The following is a 26,921-nucleotide window of genomic DNA, read 5'->3' as shown; positions in this document are numbered from 1 at the left end:
CTTCCTCCTTTCCTTTCTTTCTCTTTTGAATGTGTGAGGGAAACAAAGCTTGTCACTTTCAAGCCAATTATTTTGGGTTTTTATGTCACTTATAACTGAATTTAACCCTAACAGAGTCACGCCTCTTCTCTGTTCTGGGAGGCTGTGTCCCTGTTTGAGCTACCAGGACCCTGTATTAGTTTCTTCCCTGGTCTGTTACTGTGGCTTGTGAGCCCTTTCAGGCCAGGCCTGGGTTCCGCCCATGTTTGTATCCCCCACAACACCTGGAGAAATGACAGGTGCTTCAGGCATGGTGGCTGAATACGCAGAAATAAACTGCTGCCCCTTCCCCCCTCCCACTGACTCCCAGGTTCTGCTGGGAAAGGCTGAGCTCCAAATATCCCCCTCCGGATCACAGGCTCTGTGAGGGCAAGGACCTTGGCTCTCTTATTCTCTATTGTGTCCGAGTGTCCAGCACAGTGTACAACATACAGCAAACACTCAGGAAATGTTCCAAAATGGCCAAGACCTGCCCCAGGAGAAGTGACCTTCCAGGGGGTTCTGCTGGAATCAGTGACTCCCTGTCTCTTCAAGCTCCTCTCTGTTCAACACACTCCCCGCAAAGCCCACTTCCGGCAAGTCCTACGCCCTCAGCGATGGCCTCCTTGCACCCCTGTCACGGGGGAGGAAGTCCTTGAATCCCTGAGAGCCTCGTTTGGCTGAGTCACACAAAGGATCACAGGGAAGTGCTGCTTCCTGAAGAAGAGCGACTTCCCCAGGGCCCACGTCTCTCAAAGTTTGGGCTGGCACCACTCTAAGCCACACTGCCTCATACTGCCAGCCTTCCCCAGCTGGACTGTGGGCACCTGGTACTAGGATCTGTGCCCACTCTGTGCCTCTCCTGGATGTGATTAGCGGTTGGGACAAACAAAGGCAGCCTGGTACACCAGGCTCTCCAGTCCGAAGCCTTGGGTCTGGGTGCTAGTTTTATTTATGCATTCAACAAACACTTCTATGGCATGTTTGGGCACCACCCTGTTCAAAGTGCGTCACAAATATTAGTTCCATTAACCTTGTAATACTCTCATCTATTTTCATCATTACTCCCATTATTAACTCTACTTCACATATAAGGAGACTAAAGCACTGAGAGGTTAAGTAATCGCCCAAGATCACACAGCTAGGAAGTCCTGCTACTTATTGGCTAAGTACCTTTGAGCAAACCACATCACCCCTCTCAGTTTCTGTTTCCTCATCTTTGAATTGGGGATAATCACCCTCATCCACTGGCCTTGGGCTGTGGTTAATAGCTATGGGTACCCTGGCTGATTGCTCCCCATCCAGCAAAAACCTTAGCTCCTTCCAGGGCAGGTCCACTGCCAGGAGAATGACAGGCATCTCACCTGAAAAGCAGGGCACCCAGCATCCTCTTCCCTGCCTCTGGGAGGTACATGATTTGGGGAAACCATCCCCTCGTCCTGGCCCTCCAGGGAGAGTGGGCTGCCAGAAATGCTCCGCTGACCCACACCCCCAAAACCAACTCTGAGCTTCTCTACCAAGACAGAGTTCTCTGTGAAGTCTCACTCACATTCACAGAGCTGACAAATTCACCCACAGAGCTGCTAATGTGATCAGTCTAATACATTAATTGGTTGCCCTCTTAGCTGAATCAAGAGTGAGGCAAAGAGAAGGGCTTGTGGAGAGAAGGGGGAGCTGCTGAAAAGAAAACATCTGGTTATATTTAATCTATGTTTAATGATTCTGCATAAGCAGTGTCTGTAATTTGTAACTCGCTGGAAAGCCGGTCATTAGAAAAGTGTCAGTTCAATTTTTTACAAGGTTTGAGACTGAACCAGGGCAGTTGCCATTAATAGCAAACTCTATTAGATCTATATGTGGAAAATACTCATTAGGCCGGCGGGAGATAAATCAGCCATTGCAGGATCTTAGAGTCACTCCTCGGGCTGCTTAGGTCCTAATTTAGACCCAGCCTATCTGTATTGACGGCCGGGTCTCCGATGTTTAATAAGTAAACCTCGACGTGTCAGGGTATGATTAAACTGTCCTAGGAGGGCTGCAAGCAAATGAAACTGTCACATACGTTTCCCCGGGGCCCAAACTTCTCATGACCTCAAAGCACCATGGAGTAAACCTTCCGCTCATATATATTAATGGCCCAGGCACTTACAAAAACAGCCAAGCTCAGTGGTGATCATTCATCAAAAGAATCTCGTCCCCTGGGAGGTAGTGAGCGCTCAGTGGACGTACTTAACCAGAGGCCAGATGAGATTCTTGCACAGATGACCTTGAAGTTGCTTTCAGCTCTAGTTTTACCTTAGACTGAAATCCCTTTGCTCCTTACAGGTTAAAGTGCAAATTCTGCAACCTGTCTTCAAAACTTTCCAGAAGTCCCCAGACTACATTCTCAGTCCCCCTTGCCATCCGCGGCCTCTGCATCCTTCTGCCCTTCGCTATGGCTGGACAGTCATTGTGTCCACGCCTCTGTGCTTTGCTCAGGCTGTTTCCTCTGCCCGCAATGCCTTTCTTCCATCTGTGGCTTTTAGGCTAAGGCCCAGATGAAATCCCGCACAGCATGGAGCCGTCCCCCAGATCCACCCTGCCTTGACCTAACTAAGCCAGGGACAGCAGTAAGCAACCATGTGCGATGGAGCCAGCTTCCACCTTCACAACTGGTTGTTAAATATTCAGGAATGTTGCCACCACTGTTAAACTACTGGTACCTTAGAACCAACCACGGTGGGAATATCTGTATCATGGAAATCTGCAAATGATACAAATTAGGCCTTTTCTCTCCCACAGGGAGCCAGCTGAGCAGCACACCAACGCCCCTCCTGTTGAGTAGAAGAGGTTGGCTGGAGTTGGCGTTGTGGATTCTGCAGCTGAGACAGGAAAGCATGTGGCGAGGGATTAGTGATTTTGGCCTCAGTGTGAGGACAGAGGGGCTGGGAAGCTGCCATCTGCAGAGAAGCCAAAACTGTCTCCTCTGGGCTCCTGCAGCATTCCCTGCCTTTCCCACCCTGCACTCAGCACAAGCCATCTGGGGCCACTTCGTATGCAGACCTCACCTACGCTTGTTTCATTTTTTATACATTTAGACTGAGCTTTGGAGCCAGAATTCATTTCTCAGCTCTGCCACTTGCTAGCTGTGAGACCATAGAGAAGTCATTTAACCTCTTTTGAGCCTCTTCCTTCAAATGCATAATTTTGTCTCACTCCCCATGGTGTCTAATTCTTAGAAAGGTAGGTCCAAGCCCTGCACAGGCAAGGAGCTGCCTCCTCAGCGTACGATGGGAACCCCAAATCTTCCTCCCCTGCCACTTCTCTCCCGGGACTCCTCCCCTCCCAGGCCCACGCCTTCCCCCTGGAGACAGTACCTTGGTTGCAGAGAGCTCCGGAGAATCCAGGGAGGCACTCACACGCGCCACTGATGTGATGGCACGGCCCGCTGCTGTGCACACAGAGGGGGCACGGCTGGGCGCAGCCGTGGCCATAGAACCCAGGGGCGCAGACTAGGGGTGAAGGGGAGATGGTGGTCAGCAGCCCAAGGGACCCCAGTAAGCCGGGCTACCTGTCCAGTCCCACATGGTGATGAAGACGGGCTTCTCCAAGTATGGGGGGAGCCACACCCACCCCACACCTTCGAGGGCCCCATCCCTTTCTACAGAGAGGAGCTGTGGTCTGGTCCTGTTTGCACTAGGAAGCAGGGCTGGGCCGTGAACTTGGGGACAGAAAAGCCAGGGCAGGAAGAGAGGGGACCAGAGGGAGGAATTTGATGGGGGCCTCTCAGGCCAGTACTAGCTCCAGCTGGGAAGGGTTAGGGAGGATATGCGGCCCGGGGTCTGCGGGATGGGGGCTCAGCCTTACTTCTCTGGCATAAGGGTCCTCGGAAGCCCGGGGCACACTCGCAGCTCCCGTCCTCTGGAGAGCAGGAGCCGCCGTTCTCGCAGCTGCAGGACACAGAGCAGTTGGGGCCCCAGCGACCCGGTGGACACGTGCTATCGCAGTGGATGCCTGTGGGCAGAGGCAGACCTTGGTCAGTGGTACGGCGTGACACTGAAAGGAGAAATGATGGGAAGGGGGACTACGCAGTATGAAGAGGTAAAGGCAAGCACGGAGCATCTGGGGATGTGGAAGAAAAACCCAGAGAGGCTTGTCTGGTCAGGGAGGGCTTCCAGGAAGAGGTGACACCCAAAATGAGTCCTAAGGAACAAGGAGGGTTTGACCAGGTAAAGGAAACCCTAGTGCAAAGAACAGGAGGCAAGAGGGAGAATCTTGCAGGTGAGATATGGCAAGAGATGAGACAGTGGGATAAGAAGGGATCAGATCATGAAGGGCCTCCTTCATCTTTGACACCTTATATTGGTATCCAAGGCTAGTGGGGCAACTGAATGCTGCTGTGGGGGCCTCAGAAGCTGGGAGCGAGCTGCATGCCCACCCACGTTAGCCTAGGAGCCACTGGTTCTTGCTGGGTCCCAGTCAACCAGCCCCAGGCAGTGGCCCAGAGAGCGAGTGGGGTCTTTTCAGGTTCTCTTGACCACAATCCTCAGTGCAGTATGTATTTTGTATCAAATGTACACACATATGCATACTAGAAACAAGCACTTTGCAAACTGACATTTGCTGTCACCGAGTGTGATGCAACCTGATGTTTTCTCTGCACTACGATGTATTGTTTCATTAAGAAAAAAAACACACAAGTTGTGACCCCAACAAATTGATTTAATGACCTTCAGTTTGACAAACAGTGGGGAAATGGATGGAGTTCGTCAAAAAGAAAGAGGAGCCAGGCCTGCAGTCTTTCAGTCTATTTGAGCTGAGCGAGAGGAAATATGTGTTGGGGTGTTTACATCCCGGAGGCTGAGAAGGAGTTTTAAAAGGCCCCAGGGGTGGGGTTTTAAAAAGCCCAGCTCTGGGGTGGGGTTTCCTCCCAGGCAGAAAGGCTTCCAGTTCTATCTGTATTCAGTGAATGGACCGTGGGGGGCCCGGGAGACCAGCTTGGCTTTGGAAGGTGAATATCGGAGGCTCAGAAAGGAACAGAATTAGTTTAAAAATCTTGTCTGCCTTGTTATAAGGACAGGGATCGTGAGAAAGAGGGAGGAAGACATTCAGGCCCAGTGAACAGAGCCAGCCCCAGCAGCAGCAGGAGAGCGGAGGGACCAATTTAGAGGCAGGCTGGAATTGTTCAAGCTCACCTGGGCCCATGGGGGAAGGGGAGGGGGCAGAACAGCCAGAGAGAGTGGGGAGGGCGGGGATGCAACAGGGTTTACTCATCCACCAGCGCCTCAGTCTAGCCTGTGCTCCCTCCCGGGGCCTCCTTCTCCGTGACAGCTCAATTCTGCAGCAGGGTCGGGGATACAGATGTCACTCTCCAGGAAATAGGCCTCTGCATGGAGGACAGCGGGAGGGGGAAGCTTTTCCCAGGGGATGCGGTCTTTCCCCAGTGAGCATCTGGTGGCCACATTTCACCCCTCGATGGAGGTCTCTCCCAGAGGAGTTTCAGGTGAGCCCTGGACAAGCAGCACGGACGAGCTGACTGACAGGGAGCCTGGGGCAGGGGAAACCACAAAGCTGTTTAAAACCGAAAGCCGTGATCTGCCCCAAGGAGTTCTTTTGCCTGTGGCTGTTAAAAACCCAGAATTCAGACCGCAGGCTGAGGGACACGGCTGCTCTTGGCAGGCACGCTGGACTAAGGTGGAGGTCCGCTGTCTGGCAGGGGCCTCCGATCCCATCTGTGCATCAGGCACTATGTTAGGCTGACCGAGGCACACACACCACACACAGACCCAGCCCTCTCCTGAAACTATACGCAGATATTACTGTGATTAGTAAAACCCAATGCATGCAAAAGCACCCCTCAATTCACAGCAGCTTGTTGTTCTCGTGTTTTCCCCCAGTCAAGGGTCCTCCTTCTTGGAGATTAAGAACCACAAGTGAAAGGTGGTTATGCTCAGATGGCAAATGACAGCCAGGGCCCACTGGCTTCCAGGCTTTCACAGTTATTCTATTCTAGGCCTGGTTCTGTGGGAGTGGGGCTCCTGTTTGAGGTTCTTATATGTCCTAAGAACTCCCTGGAACTTAAGACATTGGCACCTAAGTGGAGAGGAGGGTCTAGGGTCTCCCCCTGCGTGGACAGCCCAGTTCCACTGGGGCACTCAAAGGGGCTGACCTCAGCCTGGGGAGGTCTCCCACTGCAGCCTCTTAAGAGGCGTGGCTTCATCAGTTAGTTGCCTTCTCTGGGCCCTGTTTTCCCTACCGTTGAATGGGGATAGTAATCCCCCTTAGGGCATCTCCCTGTTTTATTTTTCAGGAACCCCTACATAGCTATATTGATGGGTAAAGCGAGGCTAAGAATCCATATATTGGGACCTCTAGCTCATGCTACAAGGCCAGCAACAACTCAGCAGCCCACATCCTTCAGGGACTGTTTTGGGTCTTCCTTCTCCAGGAAGCCTTCCTGGATGTCTGCCCCAGGGATTCAAGTATCTATTTGATAGTGGATACAGCTTTGTCCCAAAGCTTTTGAGCTTTGATTCAAAATAATCATTTGAATATTTCATATATATGTGTCCTGTGACGACCAGGACCATGGCTTATTGACATTTCTGACTCTTTGTCTAGGTGCTCCTAATGGACAGGGAAGCCATCGTGGTCATCTCTGCGTCTCTACTACCCAGGACAGTGTCTGTCATACAACAGGTGCTCAGGGACTATTGCTATTACTGAATTTTGCCATTTACTGCTGCGTCTGGTACAGTGCTGGGCACATGGTAGCTGCCACTAAAAACTTGATGATGAAAAAAAAAACTTAGTGATAGCTTGAGTCAACAAATGCTAGCTGAATGAATAAATGGTTCCCCTTTCCAGTGTAATCCTGTATCTCCCATCCTATGGGCGCTAATGTCCTGACACCTTGGGCAACTGCCTTTTCCCATCTGTAGCATGAGGAGGTGAGGGCAGATCACCCTCAAGGTCTCCTTCACTTCAAGGGGAAAAGCCATACATGGTTATAGGTCAGCTTCTTTCAGTTTATTTCAACAAACACTGAATAAGCACCTACTGTGTGCAGGGTAAAGTGAATTAGACAAGATGCCAGTCAAGAAGCCTGTGGCTAATGGGGGCGAAGGGAGAAGGTGTCCACACACTTAGAGCAAAGAAACACAAGTGTTGGGCCAAAGGCATGAGCAACATGCCAGGGGCTGGGAAGTTGGGGGACGGGGGAGGGCTCACTGAGCAGGAGGCTGGAGCCTGGACCCTGCGCCCTCACTGACTTTCCTCGTTTCCTTCTGCCTGACAAATCTCAGGACATCAACTGCTCCTTTGAAATGACTTCAGGACCACATTTGGGGACATAAGCTCCAGAACGGCAGAGGCCTTGCTGAAAGGTTGTCCATCAAAGACAGAATTTTTAAGCACCAGATGTCATTAAAATCTTACTGGCTCATTCAAAATTAAGGCAAAGGAAATTTAGAATGGATTTCCATGGGGCGCCAGCTAAGAGTTAGGGTACCGGTGACCAGGGTGGAGCAGCTGCTCAGAAACTTTCTGCCTGTGGGGCACAGACACTGCCCAGCAGCCTGGTGTGAATTATTTATCTGAGGACTGACACTGCCAGCAACACCTGTATTTCTTTCTCCTTGCTGTCCACCACCTTGGGGATGGCTAGTGGGTTCATTCATGCAACATGTCATTATTAAACACTGTATTCATGGCTTACGTTGACCAAACACCTACTATGTGCCAGGCACCGTTAGCACTTACAGGCATTAATAATGCATTTAAACTTCAAAATGACCCTGTAGTTATAAGGATTATAATTATCCACATTTTATGGATGGAGAATTCAGGTGCCCAGGGGTTAAAGGACTTGCCCAAGGTGGTCTGGCTCCAGCTCTGTGTTCTTAACCACTGTGTTATCTTTATCTCAGTGTGTGGCAGGCAGCGGAGAGAGCGATGAACAAGGCGGATGTGGTCCCTGCCTCCACAGAGCTGACGGTCAAGGTGGGAGGCAGGTAATAAACACTAAACTCAAATCAGAGTTCAATGACAATTGAAGTAAGTACTGCAAGATACTATAGGGTATTATGAGAATTAATAATTGGGGTTCTTTCATTGTCTTGGCCAGGTTGGGGGTGATGGCGGCCCCCGGAGGAAGCAATCTTTAGGTTGAAATCTGGGGGGTGAGAAGGTGTTATCAGGTGAAGAGAAGGGGAAAGAGTGATCCAGGCAGAAAGAATGTACCTGCAAAGGCCTGGAGTCAGGAAGGTGGCTGGCCCTGGTGGCTGGAGTGAAGTGGGTGACGGGAGGGGGCAAAAGAGAGGTAGAGGAGTTGGGCAGGGCCAGATCACGCGGACCTTGACCCCCTGAAAGGATTTTTGAATTGTATAGGAGTGACATGAGAAGCCACTGAGGCATCCTGAGCAGAGACTGATGTGAACGGATCTGGGTTTTGAAAAATTAACTCTGGCCACCATGTGCAGAGCGGATGCAGCTGAGCAAGAGGGGAGGCCCAGAGACAAGCAGGAGGCTGAGGCAGTGCCAGCTGAGAGAGAGGGGATGAGGGTGGAGGCAGTGGCTGGAGAGAGATGGATGGGTTTGCCATGTATTTAGGGGGTGGGCTGAAAGGACACATGTGGGGGCCAGGAGATCCTGGGCTAAGGAGAAAGCTCCTTGGCCCTCTCTCCACCATATCCTCTGCAAACATAGACTGAGCCCACACTTCTGTCTGATTTTTTTAAAAACTGATCTGTCCCTAGCCCTTAGAACAGAGCCTACACGTAATAGGTGCTCAGTTAATATTCATTTATTTGAACTGAATGAATTGGGGAACTGAAGCCCAGAGGAGATAAAGGAAAGGTGCAAATGTAGAGGAGAAAGACCAGTCAAGAGAAGGAGGAGAAACCGAGAGCCCAGTTTCACAGGACCTGGGCGGTGGCGCGGCAGGGGTTACCTGTCCACCCGGCCAGGCAGCAGCAGTGGCCCGTGATGGGGTCACAGCCATCAGCATGGCTGCAGTCACAGCGCTCACTGCAGTTCAGCCCAAACGTGCCATCCTGGGGAGAAACGGGGGACAGCAACAATGAGCCCCAGGCCCCCAGAGGCTCACACACTTATGTTCGATTTTGATGACAAAACTGAGCCACTGCCCAACAAAGATGCAGAGAAACTGGGGAATCAACACATCCAAATCATTCTTTGGCTACATTAATAAGAATATGCGGTTTGGAAGGAGGGAGGTGATGGTCCCGTCCTACCTCCCAATGGTCAGGCTCAGAGAGCTGGAATGATCATTAATTAAAATTGTAAATGAAAATGCACTTTGCAAACTTTAAAGCACTGATCACATGTGAGGAATGACTGATTTATTCTTTGTTACCAGGCAGGAAGGTGGCAACTAACATTTGCTGCATGCTCGTGAGGTATCAAGAACCTTATATAACTCATTTCTCTTAATCCTCACAACGACTGTACGAAGCGGTTCTGTTACATTCATAATTTATAGATGAGGAATAGGGTTAGAGAGGTGAAGTAACAAGCTCCAGGTAACATAGGTAGAGTGAGGCAAAGTCAGGATTCGAACCCAGGACTGATTCAACAATATCCCATCAGTTGGTTTAATCTATTTGTACCTTAGACTAAGTCCAGGTGGTCATTGTTGGATAATGCTCGGTTTAGTCCTCCCACAGCCTGATCATAAAATTACAGGCTGCTAGAACCAGAAAGAAGCTTAGACGTTATCTATCAAGGAACGGCAACTGACGGATTAGTAAGGGCCGTCCTGTAGCGCTGTGTCGTGAGGGATTCTGAAGCTGCCTTTGGGCTTGCGTAAATGTGCCAGTCCATTAATGCCTCCCAAGAGCACCTGTGGGAAAGTGAGGCCACATCACCGTATCTGCCAAGTATCTGCCACTTTACAGGCGAGGAGGCTGAGGTGTGATGTAGGACAGAGGGGTCAGAACTGGGGCTGGGACCTGAATCCAAGTGTCCCCTGACCTGGTCCAGTAACACCTCTGCAGACAAAATAATCACAAGGAAAGGGCACTCACCGGGCAGGGCAGCTCGCAGGTGTCCCCCAGCCAGCCGGGGGCGCAGGCGCAGGAGCCATCGGCGGGGCTGCAGGCCGCCCCGTGGGCACAGGCACAGCTCTCATTGCAGTTCAGGCCCCACGTTCCGCTGGGACACGGCAGGGCGCAGTCGAGACCCTGCCACCCTAAGGGGAGGGAACGAGGCTGTCACCTCTCCATCTGGGCCCAGCAGGACTTTCTGCCCACTCCCACCCGAACCACCCCTTCTCTGATGGCTGGGTTGGAACACACAGGCCACATCCTGAGCCTACTCAGAACCAGTGCAGGGCTGTTAAGAGCTATGGGACTAGAACTTGGGGCTCCTGGCTCCCAGCTCTGTTTTTGCTGTAGGTGGGTGATCCCATCTGGGACGGGACGAGCGGAGTAGGGAGGGCTCTCTCGGCCCGGGTTGGGCTCAGGAAGCTTATCTCAGGGCCCTGGGGTTTGGGGACAGGCCAATTTCCCATTCTGAGGTGGGTTACCAGCCTGTTTGCCCTCAGATCATTTCTCGCCTTCCCCTGCTCTGACCCGTGTCACAGGGGACTGGCCCCTGCAGCTGCTCCCGGGTGCGCTTGCCAGTGGGAGGCCTGGCCTGTGACTGGAGGGCGGGATCAGGAGAGACCCCAGGTATCTCCTCTTCTTCCTCTGCTTCGGGCAGGGCCTCGGGTGCTGGCTGTGGCCTCTGTGCTCCAGCACTCTCTTCCCGCCCCTCTGCGCATGTCCCAGCTCCCACCAGGTGGCCCTCACTCCCAGGTTCTGGGACCTCCACTTTCTCCCTTCATCCCTCTCAGCCCAGGAGTGGCAGTGACTGTGGGAGAAGCTACAAATCCCTAGATTGCTCATGTCACCTTGTATATATAGCCCTTCAGCTCTTCCAACACCATGGTAACGACTCGCCTTTACTACATCCCTGCTTTGGAAGTGGCTGGCATGGGTTTCCTCAGCTGGAACCTGACAATATAGGCTTCCTGACCTTGCATGTGGGTGGGCGGGCAGGAGCGGCTCTGGCCCCTCAGCTGGAAGCCCACCTGGGCGGTGTGCACATCAGAGGGGATGGGACTGGGAAAGAAGGCAGTTACCCTCCTTGCAGGTGCAGGAGCCATCCACCGGGGAGCAGGTGCCGCCGTTGGTACAGCTGCAGACAGACGAGCAGTTGGGGCCGTAGGTCCCTGCTGCACAGGGGACTGCACAGATCTCCCCCTGGAAGAGGAGGAGGGGAATCTGGGGGTCCGAGGTTGCCCCCTGCTGGGCGGTTGCGGTAGGTAGAAGAATCCCCCTGGCCCCGCGTCCCCCCACCCAAGGTGCCCACGTTCTGACCCCTGGAACCTGTGAATACGTTACCTTACATGGCAAAAGGGACTTTGCAGACCTGACTAAGGACCTTGAGGTGGACAGAGCATCTTGGACTTGCCAGGCGAGCCCAAACCAACCACATGAGTCCTTAAAAGTAGATGTCCCAAAAGGTAAACTTGAGAAGTCCTCCACCTGCCTGCATTGACTTTGAAGATGGAGGAAGCAGGCAGTGGCTTCTAGAAGCTACAGGCCTCATCTTATAGCCAGCAAGAAAATGGGGACCTTGGTCCCACAACCCTAGGAACTGAATTCTGCCAACAACCCAAACGAGCAGGAAACAGAGGCTCCCCTAGAACCTCCAGCAAGGAACACAGCCAGCTCACGACTTGACGTTAGTCCTGTGAGACCCATACCAGGCTTCTGACCTGCAGACATGTAAGACAGCCCATTGAAGTCACTAAAGGTGTGCTAATTTGTGACCGCAGTGATAGGAAGCCAGTACAGGGAGCCTCACCTGTTGGGGGAGGGGTCAGGCCTCCAGACCCCAGTCCTCACCCTCAGGGAACTTGAGCCCTGAGTCTGCATTAGGTTACAGCAGCATAAAATTTAACCCTTTGCCTCTCAATCTTATTTGATTCTCACCAGCAACCCCATGACGCAGGTAATAATATCCTCTCCCAGTTTACCTGAACCTCAGAGAAGTTAAAGGTAAGTAACAATGGCTCATGCTTATTAAGTGCTTTCTCAGTATCAGGTACCAGGCGTACATCATCTCATTTAGTCGATACCCTCAGGAGACAGGAACTATTCCCTCTTCACAGACAGGACAATTGTCCGGAGAAGTTAGGTACCTCAGCCCAGGCCATGGAGCTAAAAATGGTTGCTCTCTATCTGAACCTAGGCTGGCTGCTTACCCATTCTGTTACCACGTGTCATAAGCCAGCTTCCCCGGAAAGCCGTCTCTGAGATGGGGACTGGTGGAATCTAGAGAATAACCCCCTCTGAGGGAGTGAGGACTGGGAAGCAGGACCGGGCAGACAGAGGGGCTGAGCTGAGCTGAGGATGCAGCTGATCTGCCAGGAAACTCGAGCTGGGCTGGCCCTCAGAACTGTCCTATCCGGGGAAAGGGAGGGAGAGCCTCTGGACCCCAGACCAATCACAGGATACCCATTGCCCCCCTGGAGAGGGGGCAGGACTTCAGGGGAATCTGTGTTCTCCGGCTGAGAGCAATTTGTGGAGAGGGCTTCAGCTGAGCACCACTAAGTTTCTGCAGCTGGGAGGAAGGAGTGCCTCTGCCCTGAATGGTGAATCCGGGTATCCACCCTACAATGTCCATTCCTTGGGTGGGCTGTTAGCTCCAGGATGGAGTTCAGAGTGAGGGTATGTGGTCACTGCATTTTGAATTTCTACAATCTCCCCCAAAAGAGTGTCTCCAGCTAGCTTCTCAGGTCTTGTGCCCAGGTTTGCTGTGGGAATGCTGCTGCCACATGGGCCAGGAGACCAGAGCTCCCTCTAGCTGTGTGGCCTTGGACAGGTTACTGCCCCTCTCTGAGCCTCATTTGCAGCATCTGTGAAATGACAGGCTTGAAGTAGAGGCGCTCACCCCTCAACTCTAAGGGTCCCAGGCAGCTGGCCTCACCTCCATTTAGGCCACAGAGAGACCCCAGATGTTGGGTCCCTGGTGAAGAGAGGCTCCTCTCCCCTTTTCTCCTGTCCTGCCTGGGTCAGGGAGGAGAGACTGGGAAGTGCAGAGTCCTGCACCAGAAGGTTCCATAGTTCCCACTCTTTCCCCTGCCAGTCCTTGGCAGGCCCTGACCAGCTGGAGTCTGTTAGAACTCCCATTACCCAGAAAATTTGAATTTCTCCAAGACTATAAATAGCCCATAAGAATATATTTAAGCTCTGAAGGCCTTGGCCCGGGTGCAAATTGCATGCTTGGTTTATGATTTTCTCTGCATGAGTTTACTTTAAGAGAGAAGGGTTTTTCTCCTGGCATCCTCATTGGTGTCCCCAACCCTGGCCCTCTCAGGAGGCCTCAGGGGGCCTGTGAGCCCAGCCATGGGTCTGCTGCTGGGGCTCAGAGAGGACTGCCCACCCTGGCCCTGGTCCAAGGGGCAAGAGGCAGAGCGCCCAACTTGAAACATCTGCTCCCCAAAAGGCTGCACCAGGGTACCATTTTCTCCCAGTGCAGCCGAGCAGGGATATGAACAGTCAGTCAGCTTGGCCTTAAAGCATCCCTGGGAGGCCACCAGGTGAGAGGACGCAAATGGAGACAGAGAGGGGCAGTGACTTCCCTAGGGCCCCACGGTGCATCAGTGAGGGCGAAGGAGGAAGAACCAGATCTTCTTTCTAGAAAGGGGCTTGGTTAGAGAATGGACGCTAGTGCCATCCTGCTTCCACTACTTACTCACTGCATGACCTTGTGCAACTTACTAAACCACCTGGAGACTCAGTTCCTCCATCTGTAAAATGGGAATAATAATGCCCCCACTTCACAGGATTATTAAGAGGATTAAATTCGTTGTTATATATGAAGCAGATAGAACGGTGCCTGGCAGGTAGAAAGCACTATAAAAGCTATTATTCCTACAAAGAAATAGTATCCTTTATGAAAAGAAGACACAAACCTTCCAAGATTTCAGCAGAAGGCAGCTCTGGAGGAGGGATCCATCTCTCACTCAAGGAACAAATGCCCAGCCTTGTGCAGGAGAGAAGGGCTGGTGTTTCCAGGGGAGCATGTGACCTCACATCCTCCAGTTCACCTTCCTGCCGCCTCCTCCAGGCTGTCTCCCTGGTTCCCCTCATCACAGCTGAATAGGCCAGAACTTTTACCATCACACACTAGGAGCATGGTCTTGGGGGATGCAATGACCACTCACTGAGGGGCTACAATGTGCCAGGAGCTGTGTGTTGCAAACACTTTCCATTTGTTAGCTCCTAATGGCAAAAAAATCCGGATGGAGAAGGGGGCGGTTTCTAAGGTGCACAGTTCTGCCCTGAAGGAGTGTGAAGCTGGTACAGCTCCCCCTCCTCCACCTCGCTGTCCTGACCACCACCAGGTTCAAACTCCTCAATAAGCACAAGTAACTAACAGTAAAACCTTTTGTTAAAAATCCACGCCTTCTGGCCTCTGATTGGCTGTCTCTGGTGATGGACATGCGCAGCAAGCCAATAATCTGCCTAACCTCTCAGGTTTAGACTAACAGCTCTGCCCACCTCAAGGCGTCTCCTGGCCAAGGTCTGGTGATGCCCAGGGTGCCCAAGTGCCAACCCCCCAACACACACCTCAATTTGAGGCACCACAAATAGGCTTTAATCGCGACAGCCTGTGTGGCACCTGAGTCCACGGGGATCAGCATTTATGTCTACCCGCGCTTAGGCAGCGTACACACCTGTGAGACTCCCTGTGTTTGTCTCTGGGGCATCTGTTTATCCATCTGGGTGGATTTGGGTATAAATATGAGACACTTTCCTCGTCCGTCCCTCCTAGTGTGTTCCCTCCCCAGCCCACCTGTCCTGCGCTGGTGGGAATTGGGTGCACACACAGCCACCACCATCCTAACACGCTGGGGGTCCTGGTTTGCTCATGTGCCTGCCTCCGCCCTGGGCGTCGTGAGCTCAGGGAGGCAGGGATCTGATTTTATTCACGTCTGGATGCTTGGGGCTCGGGACCCTGCTGGTGCACAGCGGGCCCTCCATAAATGCTGTTTAATTGAAATGAGATTCTGTGTGTGCACACTGGCTTCCATTGTGGACAGAATGAGAAGGACGGGGCACTTTCCATATGCTTTCTCTCTCATGCCAGGCCATTCAACAAATGTTTTCTGACTGGGGGCCGACTCTGAGCCAGCCCTGGGAGTGGGCTTCAGAGGCACACAGGAGACTGAGACCTGATCTCTGCTGAGGGCAACTCCCAGGCAGCGTCCACACAGGCATACTCACGCTTGCATCTAGATGTGTTTATTTGTACACTTATTTACCGACTGCCTCCCCCAGTTAGACTAGAAGCTTAATGCAGTGGTGATCTTACCTGCCTGCCCCAGGATCCCTAGCTCGGTACCTGGCACAGAGTAGAGGTGTTCTATAGACAGTGTCGAGCAAATGAGTGAGGGGCCCTAGGGGGCCGGGGTTCTGTGGCTCCCATCACACACAGGAAGCAGAATACTGTCTGGTCTAAGGATGAGTCCCTTGCTACCACACCAACTCTGGGCTTCCCTGGGGGTCTTGTATAAAGGGAAAGCCAGGCCAGATCCTGGTCTATGATTCCACGCCCCACCCTGCCACCCCCTGCTCAGGCAGGCTAAGGGTCCGCTACGGCCAGAAAACTACCCTATTGGCCTCGAGTGTAACCACTCAGGAAAACAAGACCCTTCGGGCTGATCAGGATCTTAGACATGATCAAATCTATTGCCTTCTTGCGAAGGAGACCAAAAGTCAGAGCTGGGACGGGCTGCAGGGACCGTCTTATCCACTCCCCTGCCCCCAGCCCAGTGCTGGGCTCAGACAAGCCCTGAATCCGTGTCTGTTGCTCTTTTCACATTCTGGATGAAAGGGCAGGATGAGAAGCTGCCAGGGAAAGCTGGGAGTTTGCATTTGGCATCTCACATGCTTCACGCGGCCTAGCACCTCTGCTCACTCCCTCAGGGAGGAGTACCCTGCGGTCCTTTATTGAAGCTCTTCTCCAAGATCTCCACCCAGAATTCCTCTACATCTTACTGCTGGAAAACAGCCTTCTCTTCTGATAGACTCATGTTCTTACTAGGTAATACACAGGCCTTGGTTTCCTTATCGGTTATATGCGGCTGTTGGAATCAGTCAGTCTCCCCAACTTTTCACCACCAAGAACCCTTGTAAGTATCGTTCCTCTACAAAGCTCTCTCAGTCTGAAAGACACCGCTGTTACTGTGTGCCGGTGCCTAAGGCCACTCACATACTGAACAGGTGCAATCTGGTCGGTGACCACATGCCACGTGATGCTGGTGGCAGCATCTCATCCACCAACCATGACCCAGAAATTCCTATGATGTCACCTACAACCAGTCAGGGCTTCTGATTAGCGCACGCTAACCTGGAAGATTGTGTAGAGTTAATTTAATTCTAATTAAAAGCAGAAGAAAAACCTTGGTGTTTTAGTTAGCTTTGTTGCAGGTAATGGAAGATTGCCCACAGGCTTTGTGAAATGTTCAAAACTGCCCCTGGCAAACTGCTGCGGCCTTTGCAGGTGTCTAGCTGGGAGCCACTGGCTGGGTCGTCCCTAAGGGTTCTTTAGCTCTGACTCTGAGCATCTTCTTGTCTGCAGTAGGTGTCTTAACCCAAAGGAGTGAGGGATGGTGGGGATGCAAATCCAGGGGGCAGGGAGCCCTCCAGAGGCTCTAAGACACACCAGCTGGGTGTCACCCACCTACTCTGCTAAAACATGGCTTGGGCCCGGCCACACACCCATTCCTACCAGTGGGGAGACAGCTCCTTGCACCAGAGCTAGAAAGGAGGTTGCGAATCACTTGGTCAAGCTGCCTTGTTTTACAGGTGAGGAAATAGGCCAAGAGAGGGAAAGTGACTTGCCCAAGGTCACACAGCCAATGCTACACAGAGATGGGTTTGGAACGCAAGTCTCCTGGCTCCCCTTTCAAGCACAGGGTGCTAAGAGCCCAGATAACCTCCACTGCCCCTCCTCACTCAGATCGACGGCATACTCACCACCTAAACACACAGCATCCAGAGGATGTGGCCCTGACCTTGAGGAAGGGGCACCTGCCAAGGCTCAAATAATTTGGTCCTTTTTCAACACCAGGAAGTTGACATCTGGGCTTTTTATATCGTTGTCTATCCTCATCTCACCTGCACAACCCACACCCCCAGCCCAGGAAAGGGAGCCCTCCACCTCCCACAGGGGCAGGCCCCGGAGGTTCCAGCTTCTGCAGAGGGAAGCCTGCCAGTTCTGCTCAGTGTCTTCATTCTGTGAATAGACGATGGATGTGAACTCTTCCTCCCACCCAAAGGCCTGTTAATTATAGATGCAGCATTGGCTATTAACATCCTGAACTTGATTTGAAAGAGCTGCTGGAGGAACGGAACCCCAGAGCTGGTCCCGCTAAAGAGAGGCAGATCTCCCGTCCGCCTCCCGCCTGCCTCCTGCACAATGCGGCAACACAGACGCAGACCCCGGTGGGTAATGAGTTACATGTTCTATTAAATTTGTTTCAAATGCCACTTACTGAATGCCCACCCCTCTCCTGCAATATGCTACTCTGTAGTCTGGCCCTGTTTGAGCAAATTCATCAACAGCTGGGCTCCTTGTGTGGCTCATCCGTTTTCCTTGCAATGGGCGGGAGGTTAATGAGTATTTTTCTGGATTAAAAGGAGGAGGCGGATGGAAGGCGGTTGACCCCCCACCTCACACAAAAGGGGGGGCAGTTGTGCAAGTTCGTCTCTGGGTCGCCTTAAATATGTTCTCGGGGTAGGAGGCAGTGTAAACGGAGTGGACTGGGTTCTCTAGATCAGGGTGCGGGCTGGTGGGAGCTCAGCACAGGGGACTCTTGGAGGCAGCCAGGGAAGTGGGCCTGGCCCCCATGTCTTCTTTCTTGCTGGAGGAGCAGGGACAGTTTAGGCAAGAAAGGGCCCTGGACCAAGGGTCAGAGTATGTGGGTTTAAGTGATGCAAGGGCGCTGGCTCAAGGTGCCCTGGCCTCGTTTTTCACCCATTCAATCCACAAACACCTGCAGAGCATCAACCAGAGGCCAGGTGCCGGGACAGGCCCCGGTCCCACTAACCATCATGCCGAACTAGGTGCGACCTAAGGTCCCTTTCAGCTCCCATATTCTTTACCTTCCCCCTGCCCTCCCACTTCCAGAGCAGGTTTCCCTGTTACCTGCTCCTTTGCGGCACTGACCACAATTGTGATGAATTAACACAAAACCAGTTCTCACTCACTAGATTGTAAGTCTCCTGAGGGTCAGGACTGGGTCTGTTTGACTCAGCCCTGTGGCCCGGCCCTAGCACGGGGCCTCGACCACAGTCTGAGCTCGATGCATATGGACTGAATTAACTCAATCATTCAGGAAATGTTTTTTAATCCCTAGTATGTGTCAGACACGACACTGCGCGAGGCCAGAGGAGGACAGAGTCGCCCCTATTCTCATGGCGTTTACCCTCTAATGGCTGGAGTAGGGTGAGGCACAGATGAGGCCGTGGCACTAGAGAGCGCAGACAAGTCCCCTCCCCACTCCCAGAATGTTCTGCCGGCAGCCTTCAGTGGCCTCCCCAATCCTCTGGTTGCTCCTGTTCCCTTCTCTCCCCTGCTTTTCCTAGAGTTTCAGGGCCACCAACGAAGGCTGACTTGGGTGTCCAGTGTTACATCAGTGCCAGAAGCACACATGTGGAAGGTGCTTTACTGTTTACAAAGCCCCTTGCCAGGGCAAACACCTGATCTTTGCCAAGCAGAGTGTCAGCCCTGGGCATCTACATCCCCGCTGCCCACCCTCCTTGGTCAGTCCCAGCTCCAAGGGCTCAGAGTGGGACCCCCCCCCCCAGGTGGGAAGCCTCATTTGTGATTTTCCAGAGAGAAAGAGTGACACGTGGTCCACAAGGCAAAGAGAGAACAGCCTGGACTGAATGCCAGCCACAGAGGCCTCTCCAATGCACAGCAAACCTCACTGGACCTAATTAGTGTGTCACTGATAAAGCAGCAACTGACAGCGGATGCATGTTGGGGGGAAAAAACTCTGCATAAGGCATGAGGAGCAGAGGGCTAGAGAGATGAGAGGGAGAGAGGGATGGAGGCCACGGGTCACACCCATCCCCATCCCTGCCTTCCTGTGCCAAGAGGGTAATACCCAGGGCCTGTGCAGCTGAGTCATTCTGCTAGGCTCCCATAGAGGATGGGTGGAGAATGGCTCAAAGTTAGGCCTGAAAACCCTATGTCTCTCCAACATGAATAGGCTGTCAGTGATCTGAGGCTGCTCTGTACAGTTGTGCAGGCTGTGCACTGCACAAATCCAGAGGTGCCACTCATACGGGAGTCATCATAATCTGTGGATATAGTACATTAGTTTTTGGCAGGTGTCAGTAGAATGTCTTGAGAAAGGAGTCTTTTTTTCTAATTTTCACAAATATGCTATATAACTTTGACCCCTCAAGAGGTCTCTCAAAAAGGTGCAGACCCCTTCTAATAGTTCCCAAACAGATACCAAGACATTTCAGGAAGACCTGAGACGCAGTGGGTATGGCCAGAGAAGGACATTTGGGGTCAAGTTCAGACCATATCACTTACTGGCTGCATGACCTAGGGTCCTCCTGGAGGCAGCTGCTGGCCTGATAAAACAAAGGCTCTTTTCTCCCCTTCCCTCCCCCTCCTCCAACTGTCCCCTCGGAGAACCTCTCCTGAGTTCCCAGAAGGCATCGCAGGCTAATAAAGGCTTACTAAGCACTCTTGAGAGGTATTTGTATCTTATCAAGCGGCTCCAAGTCTAAAGTCCCTAGCAATGTTCCTGTGTGCAGGGTACGTGCATTGTGGGCAGCACCTGGAGAAGGGGGAGCAGAGGCTTCGGTCCTCACTGCTGTCCACACCCCTTCACCCCTACAGACAGGGCTGACCCTTGGCTTTGGACAGACTGACCCATCCCCAGTGCTGGAGACAGGAGGAAGAAGACTCAGATTTTTAACCGCTCCCTTAGTGCCAGCTGGTACCAGGCACTTTTGGTCCCTTTTCTCCTTTTGTTCTTATAACAGCCCTGCAGGGAAGGAATTACCTAGAGAGAAGACCATCCTGGAGAGAGGCCAGACCGAGGCCTGAGGGGTCAACTTGCCCTAAGTCACACTGTAGGAAAGGGGCCGACTGACTCCACAGCCCAGTCTCTTTCCTCTAGACCTGGCTGCCTTGACTGCAGACAGGACAGCAGTGACAGGGACCCCAGTGACCTGAGCACCTGCCAGATGCGAGGCCCTGTGCTAGGTGCTTTTCTGCACATTTGCTGTTAAATGTATGCTGACAGTGGAGGCAAGAATGGCTAATAGGGGTTTATGGTGGGAATTCTTAGGGAGCATTTGTATCTTACATCGGGAGGCTCTTGAAGTCCAAAAGCTTTCAAGACTTGAAGGAATAAAGCTAAGATGGTGGAATAACATGGGAGCGAGAGTCAGACTGCGGATTGTGCCAACAGTCATCAAATAATGTATATCCTCCGAAGGAGAGAACGCTGGTTCAAGTGATGATGACAGTGATGATGCTAATGCTGGTGCTGATGCTGCCGGGGGAGGCAGCCACAGCACACACACAGGCCGGCCTCGGCTCTGAGCTAAAAGAAAGGAGTTTCCTGTGACAGCTTCACATTCCTGCTCCTGGCTTCACCTCCCTCCGCTTCCTCCCCAGGACTGAGCCCAGTCAGAAGCCCTTGTACATTCTGGGGGACTGGGTGGGTGGGGATGATTCCAGCCTTCTGGGCTGTGCTCCCTCAGAGGACAGAATGAGGCTTCCCTGCAAAGGCTGGGCTGGAATCTTCAGGACTTTTTGAGCAAACACTGACAACACATGGCCCCAGTCACTCTGTATTAGGTTTCATGATTTCCCTAGTGGGCTTTTTTTTAAGCTTTTTTTTTGGTGGGGGGAGGTAATTAAGTTTATTCATTTATTTTTTAGTGGAGGTACTGGGGATTGAACCCAGGGCCTAGTGCATGCTAAGCATACACTCTACCACTAAGCTACACCTTCCCCCTGCTCCCCAGTGGTTTTAAAAAGTGCTAAAAAACATTGCCTCTAAACTGCTGGGAAAGCTCTTGCTGGGCATTGGGGAAGGCCCTGTGAGCATTTAGAGGGGTACGTGAGTGGAACGGGGAGCGGGGCAGGGGCACAAGATGAGACTGTAGCCTGGGAGGGGTGGGGGGGCTGCCTCTCTACTTCCAGGTGTTCTGCAGGCTGTTTTTGGTGAGGCTGTGTGTGTGTGTGTGTGTGTGCGCGTGTCCGTGTGTGCGTGCACAGTAATACACACTGCTGACGTACGTCATGTGAAAACATACGTGGGCCCTATGTATACCTATACATATGCTTTGCGTGTGTGGAAGAGCAGGTTAGAGATAGGATTTAGGCTTGTTGTCCCAGTGTCCTGGTTTGGATGGTAGCTGATAGGGTCCCCCGACCATGCCTCGTCCATGCAGCGTGTGACTTTGGTGTGTGTCTTGTGTCAACGGTGTGACAAGTATGGGGTAAGCTTAGCACTGGCACGCCAAACATTTGGGCTGATCCTGGTCGTAGAGCCTCAAGGCGAATTCGATCACAGTGGCTCTGAGCGCAGCATGCGTGGCATGGACATGCCGGGACCACGCTGTGGGGCTGTTGGTATATGTGCATGTGTGCTGCAGAACCCAGCTCCTCTGGGGTGGCAGCTGGGGGGGGGGTGTGCCCAGGGCAGTGGCCTACAGAGCCCAGGGCTGACTATATTGACAGTGACGATGTCCCAAGTGGGAACAAGATTGTGGGGGCAGAGGGTCCTGCAGGGGCCAATGTTGGGTGTTTACTAGGGTCCAAGCAAAATGTGGTACATTCATGACTTGGGAGATGCTTCTAAAGGACCTGGGAATTTATTCAAGTATTTACTGATCACTCTGTGCCGGGCCTGTGAGTGGGCTGGGGTAGGAGGCTGGCGGGATGGGGAAAGGGATGAATCAGGCAGACCTGCCCTCCAGCAGCTTTCCGTCTAGTAGAGAGGGCAGAGACATCCACAGTGTGCCACCAGACTGAGCATGCCGGTGTCCTATGGAAAGGCTGTGTTCTGGTGGGAAGAAAGCAAGGAGGCTTTATGAGGAGGCGGTCACCGAACTGAGCCTGTATGGGCACCTGGGCAGACTCTGGCCAGCGGGACACAGAGCAAGGGCATCACAGGAAAGGGACAGTAGGAACAAGGGTACGCAGGTGAGGCTGTGCATGGGTGGGTGGGTGGGTGGGTCTCCAGGGTAAGGCAACCCATTTAGATTTTCTGGAGCACCAAGGCTGAAGGCGGGCAGTGGGACAAAGGCCTGAACTTTACCATAAGGCAAAGGCAGGTTCCTGAGAGCAGTGTTCCAGCCTGTTTTTAGGAACCCCCTCCCCCAGAGGCCACTCCTTTCAGTTTGAGAGGTTGAGAGTCTGGACTCAGGCAAATCCAATGGCTTATCGACTGTGGAATCATTTTTTAAAAAGTTATAGATTGAATTCAGAGAAAGGCCAGAAGTTGAAACCTGAGAGGCTTTTACTGGGAAACAAAGAAGGAGTGGAGGTGGAAAAGGCTGCCGTCCCTCCCTTTCCCCAACTCTAAATTATCCAAGTCTTTATAAAGCTCATTTCCTCTGGATTTTTCTGGGCCTCAGAGGTGTCTCAGCCAAGTTCCCACAGAATGCACCATCACCACACATAATATGGGCCTGGGATGTGCTCCCCATTTAAGAACCTGAGGTTTGAAGGGAGCTCAGTTCAGACCTCCCTGCAGGACCAGAGGAGTCTTCCGGCATGGGGCAGAGCCTGTCTGGGGCTGCAGGCACGAGGGAAAAGAAGGGAGCAAGGCCTGGGAGGGAGACGGGACCAGAGGGGTCTGTCCTGGCAGCATTTGCCTGGAGAGTGTTGTGGCTGTGTGTTTGAGAGCGGGGAGGGCTGAGCTGCTCCGAGCTGTGTAACCTTGCCATGACTGGGTCCTTGTGTGTAAAGTGACAGTGGTGACATCTAACCTCAGAGGGCTGTGGAAACTCCTAAGATGATGGGTGAGAGAATTCTGTAGTGGAAGAACTGTGATGCAGATGGTTGTCATGGTGATGATGGCACATTCCATCCACGCCGCCACCTGGGAAACTGACACCTCCCCTCAGCTACATGATGGATACCTGGTTGCCCCATAGTTGGACATCAATCCCTAATTCAGCTCTTGTGGCTGGAGCACCCCCGTGGCCATGGTTAAGGTTTCACCCTGGTGTGGGGCAGTGAGGATCACTCCGGGTTTGTCCAGAAGAGACAGGTCACAACTGAAGCCCGCGGGCTCTGGAACCTAACTCTTGCCTCTGACACTTACGGGATCTTGGGTGACTTTATTCCCCCTAGTAATATTATGGTAGAATTGACAAACTGCAAGTTATTAACCTCTCTGTGTCTCAGTTTTCCTTCCTGGAAAATGTGGATTATAGTAGTACCTTCCTCTGAGGGTAGTGATGAAAATTAAATAAATTATTCTACGTAATGTTCCTAGAACAGTGCCTGGCCCAGAGGAATTGCTATAAAATGCTTTTTTTTGGGGGGGGGGTTATTACATGTGGCCCATGTGAGCCCGAGGCCCACTGGGGATGGAAGAAAAGAAACTTAAGACCACTCTGTGCCACTTTGGTAATGCTTGCCCTGTTTCACTCTCACACCTCCCTGCGAGGCCCTCCACTCACTGCCAGGCGAGCAGAGACTCAAGAGGTGAGCCTGCTGGCCAGCAGCTCACCCAGTTGTGGGGCGGCAGGGCTGAGATTCAAACTCAGGGTTCCCGGACTCAGAGCCCACGCTCGTCCCACTCTGCCCAGCAGACTCCACTGAAGAACCACGGGGAGTGATGGGAACCAAAGTCTGTGAACACCTGCGACATGCCAGGTTCTTAGACTGTGACGTAACCGCCCCCCCCGCCCCCCCCAAACAGGGTACAGAGGTCAAGTGCAGCGCCATTCTGTCATGGCCCTGCTCGGGGACTGCAATGACACCCTCTTACCTGCAGGGTTGAGCACCGGTCCCCACCCCGGCTGCAGGGCCCAGCCTGCTCTGCTCCCACTCTGGGGCCGTGGGGAACCCGCACCCCGCTCTCCTGGGCCTGTCTCAGGGAATTAACACTCCTGGCAACTTTCAGGAGAGGCGAGAACAATTATTTACCAGTGTTTTTGGAGAGAAATTTTGAGGTGTTTTTTTTCCTTTCATTTATCTCCATTGTTAGTCTTCCTATTAACCCCACCTTGAAGTAATTTATTCATGACCTTTTTCTGCAACATCTTTCATTTTCTAGACATAATCACACCTTCTGGCAGGAATCCCTTCCCCTCCTGGGGTCTGTAATTACTCCTGCAGATGGGATTACTGGTGCTAATGACTAAGGGGGGGAGATGGCTGTGGAGGGGCCCGGCTGCGTGGGATTTTGGAGCTTGAGGGCAGGGGTGGCAGGAGGAGAGTGGGTTTGACCTTTGTCCCAGACCCACAGCCTTGGTAGGGGAGTTAGTCTGCGACTCGGGGCCCACGGCTCCCATTACATCTCCGGGCGCACAAACCTGAGGCTTCTCCAAGCCTTTCCGACAAAGTGTTTCGTCACGGCTCCCATTACATCTCCGGGCGCACAAACCTGAGGCCTCTCCAAGCCTTTCCAACAAAGTGTTTCGTCTCAGCTTTACACCAGACCCAGGATTCAGGGAGCAAGGTTTGTGCCCCAGTTTGCAGAAGATAAAGTTAAGGCACAGAGGTGAAGGGACTCAGGCGAAGTCAAATAGCGAGTAGGCGGCGGAGCCAGGGTTGGAGCCCAGGTCTGACTCCCTAATGGCCCCTGCTCAGCACCGACCTCCCGTCCCCGCACGGCTGTCCTGAGGCGAGCTTGGCCTTGGAGGCTTAAGCCCTGGGTTCTAGGCCCAGCTTGAGGTCCTCTCAAGTCAGGTCATCTCGGACAAGACTTGTAACTGATCTGAACTTCAGTTTCCTCGTCTGGGAGATAACAGCTAACAATACTTGCCCAGTGTTCCTCACAGGAGAGCCAGGGGCACTAACAAACTCGAATGTGAGACAGCTGGGTAAATTGTAAAGCACTGTCCCACAGTAAGGGAGGGAGGGTCACAGCCACCTCCCCTTAAAGACAGAAGGCGGGGGGTCCCAAAGCTCCAACTGAGAAATGAGGTTTCTGGCATTGTCCTCTCTCCTGGGAAAAGGCCTGAGAGGGTGTCAAAGCTGGTTATTTATTTACCACGACCCACAGCCCTCCCCTCTCCAGACAATTTTTGTTTGCGGTTGAAAGTGTAGGCTCTAGCCTCAAACAGCTGCAGGCCCAGCTCCTGGGGCCGTTTACCAATGAGGGCAGGTTACCTCAGCTTTCTGAGCCTCAGTTTCCTCATCTGCAAAGTGGGGATCCTAACAGCTCCTACCTACAGGGTTGCTGGAGGGGATGGAGAGCAGAGTGCCCCACCCAGGCACACAGCATCCCCACTTGGCTGGCCCCCTCCCCCAGAACTTTGGGGGAAGCTCCTCCAACTCTGGCCCCTCCAGAGTCTGTGGGGTGGCCAGCACTGGAAGCCGGCAGGGGAAGAAACCCATCAATGCCAGAGACTTGCACAAAAAAAAAATTGGGAGTGTCTAAAGCATGGACGCTTCAGACCTGCCCCACCCGCTTCTCCGCTGCACACGGGGAGAGCTGCAGGCTCCAGGCCTGAGCCCCAAGCCCCAGCTCCAGCCCCAGCGACGAGGGCACTGATGAACACACGAGGAGCGAGGAGCGTGGCAGGGAGAGGGTGGTGTCCCATGCGGAATGTTTATTTTGTAGAAGAGTCGGAACGGGGTCCCAGATGGGGAAGGCTGGACTCAGCCTTGGTGACATAAAACCAATTTTCCCTATTTTCCTCTGTGGATTAATTGCCAACATGATTTAACACTCTGGTGACACCCTCATCCCTCTCTGCCCTGGGAAAAATCAGTAGGCTCTTTGCTCTGGGGACAGCAAACTCATGAGATGGAGGTGAAGGTGGAAAAAGCATCAGATTGGGAGCTAGGTCCCTTGCTCTCCATCCTGGTTCTGCCAATGATTTGCTGTGTGAGTTGAGATAAGTCACGTTCCCTCTCTGGACCTCGGCTGCCTCCTTTGTAAAATAAGAGGGTGCACTAGGGGAGCACTGAGCACACTTCCAGCTCTGCCATTGTGAAGGGTAATTCCCATTTTGTGCTCACGTGACCAGGTAGGGCAGGCATTATTCATCCGTATTACAGATGGGAAACTGGGGCTCAGAGGCTTGAGCACGTTGCCTAAGGGCACACGGCTACTGAGAGGCAGACTTCTGATTCCCATCCAAGCCTGTCTCACCCCAAAGTCCATGCCTTTGCCTCCAGTAAGCATCTCTAGACCACAACATAAGGAACCTCAACAATCATTTATTGAACATTCACCACATGCCAGGCTTTTTCCTAAGCATCGTACATATCTTATCTAATTCAGTCCTAAGAATAACACTAGAACACAGTGCCATTATTCCTCCTGTTTTACAGATGAAAAACTAAGGCTTGAGAAGCGCAAGTAACTGGGCCAAGGCCACCCGGAAGGTGACAGCAGGGCTGGGACTTGAGTACTGGACTGGATGTGTATATAGGTTTATAGTTTTGGACCATTTTCGCTATTTTGCCCCAGCTGTGCGCCTCTGCTCACACGGGTGTGGCAGCTCGGGGGTGAATTCCTCACCCCCAGAGCAGCAGCTGGGAAAATCTTTTACTGTAATAATTAGGAACCTAGTCAATGGTGGAGGGCAGGGCATGCGAAGCTGGTTTTCTGGTTGTAGGGCTAATTGTCCGCAGAGCTCGGTTTGACGACGAACAGAACAATTAGAAGAGGAAATGCACAC

General features: G+C 52.6%; 1 protein-coding gene across 9 annotated transcripts in view; it reads right to left on the bottom strand.

Moving 5' to 3' along the window:
* MEGF11 (multiple EGF like domains 11) overlaps positions 1–26,921 on the bottom strand; it is a 332,801-nt gene that overhangs the window by 20,380 nt on the left and 285,500 nt on the right. For all 9 annotated transcript variants that reach the window (XR_012507744.1, XR_012507745.1, XM_074366296.1 and 6 more), the window contains exons 11-15: positions 11,141–11,261; positions 10,044–10,207; positions 8,948–9,050; positions 3,865–4,011; positions 3,375–3,509 (exon numbers count right to left, since the gene is read on the bottom strand). Coding sequence is in view for 7 of the 9 variants with exons in the window: in XM_074366296.1 (XP_074222397.1) it covers positions 3,375–3,509; positions 3,865–4,011; positions 8,948–9,050; positions 10,044–10,207; positions 11,141–11,261 (670 nt within the window). In the remaining 2 variants the exon portion in view is untranslated. The remainder of the gene's footprint in view (positions 1–3,374; positions 3,510–3,864; positions 4,012–8,947; positions 9,051–10,043; positions 10,208–11,140; positions 11,262–26,921) is intronic.

The sequence above is a fragment of the Camelus bactrianus genome, chromosome 6 (genome assembly GCF_048773025.1).
Source record: "Camelus bactrianus isolate YW-2024 breed Bactrian camel chromosome 6, ASM4877302v1, whole genome shotgun sequence".
NCBI classification, from domain to species: Eukaryota; Metazoa; Chordata; class Mammalia; order Artiodactyla; family Camelidae; genus Camelus; species Camelus bactrianus.
Note: the sequence above shows the minus strand (reverse complement) of the source record. Positions and strands in the feature narration are given on the sequence as shown.